The sequence below is a fragment of the Otolemur garnettii genome, unplaced genomic scaffold (assembly GCF_000181295.1).
Source record: "Otolemur garnettii isolate 467f Iridium unplaced genomic scaffold, OtoGar3 scaffold00152, whole genome shotgun sequence".
Classification (NCBI taxonomy): domain Eukaryota; kingdom Metazoa; phylum Chordata; class Mammalia; order Primates; family Galagidae; genus Otolemur; species Otolemur garnettii.
The window spans coordinates 185,548-197,607 of record NW_003852547.1 but is presented as its reverse complement, the minus strand read 5'-3'; the positions used below and the strand labels follow the sequence as shown (position 1 = coordinate 197,607).

Below are 12,060 nucleotides of genomic sequence, written 5' to 3'. Positions count from 1 at the left end.
GCCATGGCATCACAGCTCACAGCAACCTCCAACTCCTGGGCTCAAGTGAGTCTCCTGCCTCAGCCTCCCAAGTAGCTGGGACCACAGGCACCCACCACCTTAGGTGTATGTGGCTGGTGCCTTAGCCACTTGATCAACAGGTGCCAAGCCTCCTGTTGCTTTTTAAACTGGGTGGTGGGTTCATGGGTTTTTCTTACACTATTGTGAGTACTGTTTTCTATGCCTTAAATATTTCATTATTTAAAAAAAGTGCAACTGTCATCCACACAGAAGCATGGGCTTTGAGGGTTCTAGGTTCCTGGGTTTACATCTCAGCTCTGCCAGGCTGACCAGTCCTCTGAGCCTGTTTCTTCTCCTGTAACGTGGGTATAATTGCCCCTACTTTGAGATGCCATGAGGATATTCTGAAGTGGCCTAGCATGGGACCTCAGAAACAGTTTCCCTTCTCTGACTCTGGGACCATTGTTCCACTGGGCCCCTAGCTGGGTGGCAGGTCCTCAAACTCTGTGCTTCAGTTCTTCCTCCTGACTCCCTCCAGGAATAAGCCTGGCTTGACCTGGAAGCTCCAGGTCTTCACATTCTTTGGCATCATTCAGTGGCCGAGTCTGTTTCTAGGCCTTCGGCTGCCCCCCAGCGGCTGCCAGATTGTAGGCAAGACAGATGTCCAGCCTGGCCCCACACAAACTGGATGCTTGGTCTGGAGTTCTGTCAACTTTGGCAATTATTTTCATCTTCAGTGGTCAAAGGGGCAAACTGGCCCACAGCTACAGTAGGCTGGGGGAGTGTAATTTTTTGGGCCTCATTTGCCACACTTGAGGCAGAGATCTGTAGCATTTAGGGTCAGGGATATCGCATGCTTGGCTCCAAATGATGGCCCTGCCATGCCATAGCCATGGGACAAGGATATCCATCCTAATGACTTATTTTCCCTGTCTCTAGTATGTAGGTGGCTTGGGGCACCTTCACAAGGTTGCTGAGTGTAAAATGGCATTTGTAAAGAGTCTGGCTTTATGTGTCAGGTACAAATCTTTCAGCCCTCACAACTTCCAAGCTGGGAGGGGTGGCTTCATTCCCCAGTGGGCATAGGAGCCTGCTGGCTTTGATAACTTTCCATTTTATCAACATTTTGGTTTTAATCCTGGTTTAAGGCAACTGGTTTGCATACTGGAAGTGCTGCTTTGAGCCAAAGTTTACCATGGTATCTTGCTGAATCCCTTAGGAGCAAGCAGTTACTTGAGGGTCAGAGGCCAAGGAAAGTATACAGGATCTCACAGGACTACGGGCAGAGCTAGAATTTGAACCCAAGTTTGGAATGTCAGATCTCAGGAATAACTTGTGGGGAGGGAAAAAGGGACTTAAAGGGTCTTAGCATATGTAGTTTGTCCAGCTGATAAGCAGGTCTGATCACATCCAGTGGTGGGATGCACCCTTTGCTGGCTTGTCTCTCTGGGGTTTGATGCCCGCACATTGGGCGCCATTTTGATCCCCTGAGGCAACCAGAGGCCCAGTGACAGGCTAAGGTCTTGCCCCACCTGCACCAAGAACTAACTGTGCAAGAGCCTGCTCCCTCCGCCACTCTAGGGTGGGTTTAAGGCCATTCCAGTCTCAAAAGGTGAAGGCTCAAGCAGGCCCATGCTGCTCATGTACATCAAAGAAACAAGGGGATCATAAGGGACCAATGGAAGTCAGAGCTGTCTGTCTCTCTGTACCTTTTTTTATTCCAGGACAATCCATCCTGGCAGTGACCACTGCTAAGCCAGTCCTTATTTTACTTTCTGATAATTGCAAAGACAGGATGTTTAAGAGGCACGGGGGTGGGGCCTTGAGTCCTCCTATTTTGCCCATGTGGGGAGCAACTGGGAAAGCTCTAAGCAGCTGCTGTACACACAGCCACCCATGGATCCCTGTATCCCCAAGGGAATGGAGGAAGTGTTTCTTCCTCACACCCCCAAAGAGCAGCCAATCAAGAGACCCAGACCAGGATTACGAATGAGGCAATTTATTAACCCAGCATCATTTGTTCTAATGCTTCTTATTGGCAGCTGCCACCTGTGGGAAAATGTAGAAGAATTAAGAACAGCTATGGGTCCCTGTGGAGGCATGTGTTAACAGCTATCCACTACCCACCTAGCAGGACTTGAGCATTTTAACTAGTAAACTGGGACTCCAGAGAAGAGTGACGAGTTGAGTCCAACTCCTGCCCAATGCCTTGTGTGAGGGGAAGGCCAACCATTAGCACTAATGTCTGTGCCAGGCCTTGCTCTGCCTGGATGACCTTTTCCCTTCCAGGTCATCCCCAACTCCCACAGGCAGACATCATCCATGCCTCCTAAGAGGCCTATATCAAATGACACAGAAACAAAACCAGTGTCAAGCTCATCCCAGGCCCTGGGAGCTCTTGCTATACTGTAGCTCTTGACATCTCAACTACCACCTGAAGTGGGCAGAGTGGGTATCTACAGACAGGGAGCCTACGGCTTCAGAGGCAAAGCCATTCTTCCTCAAGGTGTCAGATAGCCAGAATGTGGATTCTGGGCCTAAACTAGGCTGCCTCCCCTATCTCCATATCTCCCAACCTGCCTCCATCTGATGCTCAGTAAGCATGAAGCGTAAGCCAGGAGCACTGCAGCCAGAATCTGTAAGTAGCCTGATCTGGGAAGAGGCAGTCACATGTGCTGGTGCAGCTATCACATGTTTGAGTACAGCTATGTACACTGCAGATGCCTGGTGGTGCCCTGGGCCTGGGTTCCTTCTACTGCAGCACCCAGATGTCCAAGCAGCTTCAGCACGAAAGCCAGTCAGAAATGTTCTTTCTCCTGCCCTCAGGAACCCCTCCTCTGAACCCCACCACCCTGGGCTGTGTCTCCAAGGCAAAGCACAGGCTCTGGATATGCACAGTGACTAAGGGACCCAGTCCTGGCCCACCCATAGCCCTTACCTGTCCGGCAATTCTGTCCAGATCTCTCTGTCCCTGAGGTGTCAATTTGCGGCCCCTGCAGGAGGGAAGGATCATGTAATACCCTGTGAACTCAAGTTCTCAGCTCCTTATCCACTGGTCACAAGCCAGGCTTCCCAAGAAGGCACCTAGCTATGGAACTACATGATGTCAGCCAAGTCCCCACTGAGGGCCCCAGCTGACTGCATTCTAAGGAGCTGGGGGCAGGAGTAGGAGTCCCCCTGAGAGCTGACGGGGTGTTGTTTGTGCAAGCATTAGATCAAAGCCCCGAAAAATCAATTGGGAAAAGTTAACGAGCAGGCTAATGAAAGTGGACAGTCACTAAATTACCTTCCTGGAGCCTTGGGTAGTCAGCCAGAGAGGGTGAGGTGAGGCCCTCTGCTGTTCGCTTTTCTGCAGAATCCCCTGCCTGACTGAGAAACCTGAGGGGCAGGCGCCGACTATGCAGGACAGACCCTGCCCCTACACCTCTACTCATGGAGGATGGTGGTGGTGGTACCTTGCAACTCTGTTACAGGTAACCCCTGGGTACCAACAATCTGGCCCCAAGGCCCTTCCTTTAATCCAGCCTTTCCTACCCTGCTTACCCATCTTGGTCCTTTTCCACCATTTTCAGCCCCTCCAGGGCTTGGAGGACCCGGCGGGCCACACTCTTGGAGCCTCGGCTGAAGTGGCTGGGCATGACGCCATTTCTCTGACGCCCCCCATAGATCTTGGTCATGGAGCCAACCCCAGCACCGCCCCGGAGGTACAGGTGCCGTGCTGTGGAAGCTGGGGAAATGAAAGGAAGACTTGAGGTTGCTTCCCAGGCAGAGAAGTCTGCTTTCCATAGCTGAGGCCTTGTTTAAGGTCGAACACAATTCCACGTGTGTATAAACAGTTGATTCTCACCATCTTTTTTTTTTTTTTTTTTTTGAGACAGAGTCTCACTATGTTGCCCTTAGTAGAATAACTTGGCATCACAGTTCACAGCAACCTCCAACTCTTGGGCTTAAGCAATTCTCTTGCCTCAGCCTCCCAAATAGCTGGAACTACAGGTGCCCGCCACAAGGCCTGGTTATTTTTTTGTTGTTGTTTGGCAGGATCAGGCTAGGTTTGAACCCACCAACTCTGGTGTATGTGGCTGGTGCCCTAGCCACTGAGCTATAGGCGCCAAGCCAATTCTCACCATCTTAAAAGAGTCAGAAAACACATAAGACCCAGTACCTGACAGGCCCCTCTTCCTGCTGACTCCTAGCTGGCTCTCCCATGGCCCTGTGCTCTGGACGGGCACCCCTCCTCCAAGACTGATTAATGGTGTTACAGCCTTAGCAGGGCTGCTGTGAGGTTGAACATGAGGCGAAGCCTATGTTCAGGAAGGGACTCTGGTTTACTCCTTCAGAAACTGTGACCATCTCCAGGTACCCCAAGGAGACAGGACAGTGGAGAAGGGATCTATTGCTAGAGTGTAGCTCTATGGGTCACTTCTTTCTGGAGGGCTCAGGGTAACACCAGGGACAGGACAGAAATCCTCTGCAGTATGAGCTCCCACCTTGGAATGTACATCACTCCCCATGAACACAGGATTACTGTCCCTTGACTGGCTTGAGTAAGTCCCTGGTGCACCCTAGGCAGCTTCCCTGCTGCAAGGCAGGCTCCAGTAAGACCCAGCTGAAGATGCTAGTCCCTCAGTAAGATTCACACATGTCTGCTGGCCCCTGTGCCAAATGCTTCCCACGTATTCTCTTTATATAGTGAGGTGGCCTTAGGAACTAGACTGATGGTGTGGCCTTAGATAAGCTACCTAACAGTTACCTTGAGGACTGAATAGGTATGTGTCATGTGCTACTCTCCTTTATAGAAAGAGAAACTGAAACTCCAGAGGGTACTTGCTGGCTCTCCATCATTCAGCTCTGGAGGGACACCCTGGCTTTGGCACCATGTTTGAAGGCACCATGTCTGAGATATGGGAAATACCTAGATTTCAGCTATCACACGGTCCTACCTGAATAGGGAGCCCAAGGCAGGGATTCTGGTTTATCCCTATGGGCCAAAGACCAGCAAGTGGCCTGAGTCTGCCCAAGTGCCCTCTTTCCTCCAGTTCTGAAGATCAAGTAAGGGAACTGGGGATCTACTTGCTCAGAGACCACAAACAGCCGGGTGCCAGACAGTGCCATGAGTATGTGCTAGGATGGGACTGAGCACATGAGATGAGCTGTCCCTGCACACTTGTTCCTAGCCTCCTCCTGCCCTGAGATCATCTCCAGATACAGTCAGCCCTCTATAGGGCATATCCCACCAATCACAGCTCAAATATATCCAGGAAAAAACAACAACAACCCAAAACACATAGCATTTACATTAGTTATTAAAAGTAACCTAGAGAAGTACCCAAGAGGATATACGTAGGTTTTTTGCAAACACCATACCATTTTGATATAAGAATAAACATTTAGAGGATTTCAGTACCAGGGGTCACCCTGGAGTCAGTCCCCCCACTGATACTGAGGGGACAATACAACTATGCTCTGCTAGGGGTGGGGAGTGCAGCCCTACCACGGTTTTACTGCCTCTGCTCTCTGCTAACTTAAAAACCTACCTACTCCCCTTAGGTTCTTTCCATCTCTACTTCACCCAAGGGCTTACCTCCTACTCTACTGCCTTGGGACTTCTCATTCCCATAACCCTACCCTGGACCAGGCATTAAGTCTCCCTTTCCCTGCCAGAACCAAGATACTCACTTGCTATGAACCATCTCCCACAATCTTTCTGCCAGGAGAGTGACAGTGACATTACTAGAAACCTATCCTTTAAAGACTAGCTCAAATGTCTGATGCTGAGGTGGGCTGAGTGCTCAGAGCTTCCAGGCAGACAGTGCTCTGAATCCCAGCACCACTCATCAGCAATACCACAAAACCAACCCATCCTTCAGGCAGATCATGCAGTGGTACCAAAAGAGATGAATTATTTAACCTTGAGGACAGGAATTGGTTGAGAATAAGCTCCAATAAAATCTATTTGCTTCTTTAATGGGAGCTTCAATTTTTTCTTAATGTCATATAAAAACTATCTGGCATAAAGAACCACCTCTGTCAGTGGGCCTCCTCTACTTCTCCAGTTCTTGCTTTGACCGAGATGAAGCGTTATTCACTTCATAAATAACAAGCTTTCAAAAATATCGAGTCCTACAAAGCATCTTTTCCCAGCCCTTCCCTCATCCCCAGAGACCCTGGCTCCAGCCCCACCTTTTGAAGTAGAACTTTGCAAATCGAGGTCACCTTAAGATAGTATGACAGCACGCCAGGTGCTGTCACAAACAGCTTCTCCTGCCATGTACCCAGGAAGGTAACCCACTTCTCTCCAGGAAACCCTATATAGAATTACAAAGCAGGGGCCATGCAGGCTACCCCCGTGCACTCTCCTGTTCAGTCCACAGTCAGAGGAGAACAGCTCTGTGTTCCTACCAGCCCAGGGCAGAGGGTCAACTCTGTATTTAAGCATGTGAGTTGACCAAGTAAGAATAAGCAAGACTTCTCGGGAGTTACCATAGTTCAGTATTTCAGCAATTTATTCCAAGTTCAGATTGGTGGCCTCATCCTGACCTACTGAATCCAAAAGAGGAAGAAACCCTCCCACATACTCTGCCCTAACCCTTCTCTGCCAGACATATGAGAAACACTACCCTGACCTCAATTCATTCCTCAATGCACTCCTGTGATACCCTCCTGCCTTCTACTGACAACTTCCCAAGTGGGCGTCTGGCATTGTGCAGCAGAGATGGACCTGGCACCACCCTACAAGAAATGCTTCAAGACACCCCTATTCGGTTTCTCCCAGTCAGATGCCCATCAAGACACCACACTGGACTCTTTTCAGAAGATCCTGAGAATCGAGGTCAATAGGCTTATTCAGCCCTCCACTACACCATACCTCCTTACCTCCCTTGAGCAACTCTTTTTGAACCTCCCTACACAGAGCAGGCCTCTACTTTCCTGACACATGTTCTTTCTATCTCTACCTCAGCCCTAGGTCTAACCCCTACACCACTGCCTTGGGACTTCTTACTCCTATGGCTCTGCCCTATTCACAGACCATGCTCAGGAGGGCTTAGTCTTCTGCTGTGGGCCCCCCTTTATTCTCACACACTAAGATCAGGACCAATCAACTTTACAATGGTTTCTACATGCTCCCATGATCCTCAGAAGAAAAAGGAATCACATAAGATTACCTAGTTTTACACAGTCAGCCTATGAAGCCCCCCTCTGTACTTTAGCTTTCTCTTCAGTAAAATGGGCTGCTACTATGACTACAACCTGTACACTGACTGCCAAACCAGGTGTGAGCACATTAAATTAAAAAAAAAAAAAAAAAAAGGCTGCTGAACTTCTCCTGTAAAAGTCTAGGGTCTACAGGTGACAGGCTCTGCCACAACTCTGCCCTTGTGCACATGAACACATGAGTAACAAGCCTCTGGACTAGAACCCAAACACTTGATGTCTCTAGGGCAGATGAGGAAAGTGAGGTCAAAAAGGGACCTTTGGGAACCTCAAGTAAGGGAGACTAGCAGTCAGGTGAAGGTGCATATCCCAAGTGAGATGACAGGAAGGGGCCATAGCAACTAAAAACAACTAACATAAGTGCCTAGGTTTATTATCTCAGATCTTGATCCCCTTTCTTAATCTCTCCCCACCTTAAAAAGTCTGAAAAATGCTGCCAAGTAAAGACAAGCTGGAGTCCTTTCCAAGCGGTATCAAATATGGGTGGATTATGGCATCACTAGCTGATGACACTGGCCCTGTTTTTTCACCTTTCTGACTGATATCTGTGAATACTGATACTGTGAAACAGACGCAACCAGTCCAATTTTGGAGGTTTTTGATTATGTGCAGATAATGCAGAATGTGTATCATCCCACCAATGAAAAAGGCCATTAGATTCTTAATCCTAGACCCCAAACTGCCTCGATCTACTGACTCTTAGAGGCACTGCCAAATAACACTCAGGTTCACGTAGCCTTGCTCAACAAGACAGGTAGAGAAGGTGTGTTTCATCTAGGCCTCATCACTGTTGTGTGCCCAAGTAAGTCACCTTCATCAGCCTCATTTTCTTTCTAAAAATACAGTGGTGAGGATGGGCACGGTGGCTCACACTTAGGTCAAGGTGGGAGGATCCCTTCAGTTCAGGAGTTCAAGACCAGCCTAAGCAAGACCCTGTCTCTAATAGAAAAAATTAGCCAGGCATGATGGCTTGTCTCCGTAGTCCCAGCTACTTGCCTGGCTGAGGCAGGAGGACTGCTTAAGACTAGCAGTATAGGGTTGCTATGAGCTAGGCTGACTGCACAGGACTCTAGCCTGGGGAACAAAGTGAGATTGTCTTAAAAAGGGGGGAGGGGAAGCGATGATGAGTGGGCAAATATGCCATCAACCCTACTTACCTCATAGAGATCAGAGGCTATGGCCGAATCATGTTGCCCAGTGCAAGGGCTAAACAGAGGGTCTCATGGCCATTTGATGCACGAATGTACCAATAATCTACAAAATGCTTCATGTTTTGAAGTTCCGAGTATCTTGTATCAAAGTCAGCTCTTCTGGAGTTTTGCTAATTCCCCAACTCTTTCCACCTATTCCCTAAGATGGAGCTCCCACATCACAGACAAAGTTTTAAGTCTAAAGAGACCTAAGCCCCTTGCACTGACATTCTCACTCTGTCACTCCATGACAGGTTACCGAACCATGAAATGTCAAGACAGGTGAGAGCCAGCACCGTGTAGTCAGAAACAATTTAAAACATTACCAGAAAATTAAAAGGATAAGAGAGAGAGTGGGCATGAGGTCATAGGGTTGTAAAGTTACCATAAAGTCAGCAAGTTTTATTTTGAACACTTGGGAGTCATGCCAAGATTTATAGAACAAAAACTGACCTGGCCCTATCATCAACCACTTAGAGAGAAAACAACTTGTTAAGAAGAGACTAGCATGATGATCTGAGCAACAAGACAAGTGACTTAAAATGGCTTAGTATAAGATAGTCATATTTCTAAGCACTTTAGACTTAATCAAATCCTCACAATGATCCTGTATGGGTAGGGTCATCAGCCCCATTTCAGGGATGAAGAAACAGAGGCACAGGCAAGTTAACTATCCTGAGATCACACAGCTAGTTAAGTGGTGGAGACGGATTTTAACTCAGGAAGCCTGACTCCACAGATACAGAAAGGATGTGGCCTCTGTAAAATGAAAAACATCTAAGCAAAATATGAACATGTTTGTCCCTGAGTTTCCCTTAAGGTTCACTCAAAACCAGGTCCTCTTACAAAACTGTTAGAATGGAATAACAGTTTGGAACAAGAGGTTACTGAACGTTAAATCATGCAAAGCGCGGCGACACAAAAGGTTTCTCCTCCTATTGCAACCTTGGGAGCAAAGAAAGAGTTCACAGAGGGGACAGGCCTGTGCTACTAGGGTAGGGCTGGTCCAGCTTCCACTCTCAAACCAAAGGGTCAAGTTCCTTACCAGCTCGTGTGTAGAACCAGTTCTCATCGTAGGGAGCAAGCTCCTTATGCTTGGCCAGCTTGACTGTGTCCACCCATTCGGGTACTTTCAGCTTCCCGGACCTGGGACCAAGACAATGAGACAGGCACAATTCAGGAACCTCTACAACTACCCTAACACCCTCCTACCCCGAACACAGCTGTAGATTCACAAGAGCCAGATGTGTCCCAGGATGTAAATAAAAAGGCTGAAACCAAGACACAACCCACGCCTTACGCAGAAAGAGCAGACAAACATTGGAGTTCAGGAGCAGGTAAAAGCGACAGCCGCCATCCACTAAGAAACTCAGCCCCCAAACTCACTTTTTGAGGAAGGCTGCCAGAGCTCTGACGAACTCCTGCTGGTTAACGTCTTTTACAGTAACTCCAGGCATCTGCGGGGTTAAGGTCAAGCATGTGAACGCAAGGCCTGGTAGAGACCGCTGACAACAGAACCCACCCACTGCTTTCGCCCCAACATATCCTTAACCGCGGTACCCCGTTACTTCCCAAGGCCTTTCAACTTTGGGCTCCAGCTCCGGTGGCTGAGACGGCGTTCACAGACCCACCGATCTCTATAGGTTCCACGAATACAGTCGGGTCCCGGTTAAGATCTTACGCGACTCAGCCCTCAGGACTCAGACTCTGGGCTCCCCACGCATCCCGCCGCTGCCCACCAGGCCCACCCTCGGTTCCTGAATCGCGCTGACCGGGCATGTCCCGGCCTGCCGCTCGCACGTGGCCGCGGCTCCAGGGGGCGGGACGGCCTCGGCCGGGCCTCGGGGCCCTCAGGCACGCGCTCCCGGGTCTGGGGGTCCGGCCTAGAAGCCTCGCGCCCAGTTCAACTCGGAGCACCCGCTTACCGTGCGGCCTCCGCGCTGCCAGCCAGGGGAAAGGGAACGACGGGGTTTCCCGGGCGCACAAGTCGGGCGTCGGGTCTCGCGATAGTTTCAGAGCTCGCGAGAGCAGGATTAGTGCCAGGCGGCTCCGCCTTTCTCAGGGCAAAGGTGGCTTCGTTTCCGGTGAGGGGAGGGTGTGTAGTGAGGGATGAAGAGGCAATGGAAAAGGCCTGTTTCATCTCCGCTCTTCCTTTTTCTATAGCATAATAAAGAACACGAACACCTCTGTTCTGACCTGGGGTAGCTTAGCTTCGTTGGCGTCGTTGGTGGCTGGAAAAAGCCATGATCGTGGAAGTACGGAGGAATCTGATAGAAAAAGACCTGGCCACAGACGGCGCCTCCAGAACTGTAGAAATGGATTTTACCTGGCCGGAAGTGGGAGTAGTAAGGGCGGAACTCTCATGGAGAACCTAAGGAAGGGGCAAGAAAGAGATGTGGCCACCATCTTCTGTCCTACCCTGAGTAGTCGCGAGAGCCGAAGACGGAAGCCCCACCCTTTTTAGGGCGGAAATTGCTTCAGGACGGCCGAGGCGGTCGGAATGGGACCCAGGCACTGGAGGTGGGGAGAAGAGGGCAGGGACCGAAAGGCAGAGGCGGGACCTTTGGAGAAGTTAGTTTAGGTTTGCATTCTGGTGTGTGAATGTGTGAACTCAGACTATTTGGATTTGTCCGTGTGTAGCATTAGGCACTCCGTTTTCTCTTTCAGGGCTCAGGCTCACCATTAAAAAACAAACAAACAAACAAAAAACACTGACATCCTTATCATTTCTCATTTTATGTGGCTGCTCCTGTACCTGGTTCTAAAAGGACAGTCTTGCTTGCTAGCGAAATAACAGAAAAAATATTAACACATAGTTTCTCAATAAGGGCTAAGATCAGCTCTTTTGCTGACAAATACCTCGCTTAGTTCTGTTTTCACAACATCTAAAAAGAACAGAGAAGACAGAAAAGAAAACATATTTCTACAGTCGCTAAACTTACTGACTAAAAGCTATCGTTTAGAATCTAGTTTTACAGCCTTGAGGTGGACAAGAACAAACAGTAGGGTGCAGGGAGCGAGCTACAGACCTCAGTTCCTGCTCCAGCTCTTCAGAGAGGCAGAATCAATGACAAGAACGCAATCATCAGTGATAAGTCTGACTCCAAAGGGAAGGCAGCCTGCTTCTGTAATCAGCTTGCCCCTGAGTGAAGAGGGGATGCAGCAGTTCACATTACCCTGTTAATTTGACTACAGCTATAAATCTTCACCCCTAAATAAAAAGATTGAATAGCTGATTATGTAGCCCAGCACACTCCCCCGTGCTGGCCTTTTTCCAGTAAAATAATTTTTTCTTTCTTTCTGTCCTCAGTCTTTATCTGAAGATGAGATGTCTCTCAAAACTCACATGCAGTAGCTCACAAGCTAACAGTGTGTCACGTATTCCAGCAACGTGTGTTTTTTTTTTTTTTTTTTTTCTTTTTTTAGGTAGAGTCTCACAATGTCGCCCTCTATAGAGTGCCGTGGTATCACAGCTCACAGCAGTCTCAAACTCTTGGGCTTAAGTGATTTTTTTGTTGTAGTTGTCAATGTTGCTTAGCTGGCCTGGGCCGGGTTTGAACCCGCCACCCCTGGTGCATGTAGCTGGTGCTGTAATCACTGTGCTACCAGTACTGAGCCTTAGTCCAGTGTCTTATTCCTACCCCTGGCTGTTCTTGGC

General features: G+C 49.0%; 1 protein-coding gene across 2 annotated transcripts; it reads right to left on the bottom strand.

Annotated features, from left to right (window-relative positions):
• Positions 1-1,983: 1,983 nt before the first annotated feature.
• On the bottom strand, positions 1,984-10,481 carry RPS19 (ribosomal protein S19). 2 transcript variants are annotated; one of them, XM_012811180.2, is made up of 6 exons: positions 10,328-10,481; positions 9,789-9,859; positions 9,448-9,548; positions 3,544-3,727; positions 2,939-2,993; positions 1,984-2,049 (listed from the first exon to the last, which is right to left on the bottom strand). In XM_012811180.2, exons 2-6 carry the CDS (start codon positions 9,857-9,859, stop codon positions 2,023-2,025), a joined length of 438 nt encoding a protein of 145 aa, XP_012666634.1. In that variant the 5' UTR covers positions 10,328-10,481; the 3' UTR covers positions 1,984-2,022. The 2 variants fall into 2 exon arrangements, with proteins under 2 accessions (XP_012666634.1, XP_023374700.1); XM_023518932.1 differs by lacking the exon at positions 10,328-10,481 and adding an exon at positions 10,151-10,174.
• Between the last annotated feature and the right edge of the window lie 1,579 nt (positions 10,482-12,060).

What these genes read in the sequence shown, in the direction of transcription:
- RPS19 (XM_012811180.2), bottom strand. Translation starts at nt 9,859, where the DNA reads ATGCCTGGAGTTACTGTAAAAGACGTTAACCAGCAGGAGTTCGTCAGA. An exon ending in CTGGCAGCCTTCCTCAAAAA is followed by an intron (nt 9,549 to 9,788) that starts GTGAGTTTGGGG and finishes TCTTGGTCCCAG; the next exon opens with GTCCGGGAAGCTGAAAGTAC. An exon ending in GTGGAAAAGGACCAAGATGG is followed by an intron (nt 2,994 to 3,543) that starts GTAAGCAGGGTA and finishes TCCCTCCTGCAG; the next exon opens with GGGCCGCAAATTGACACCTC.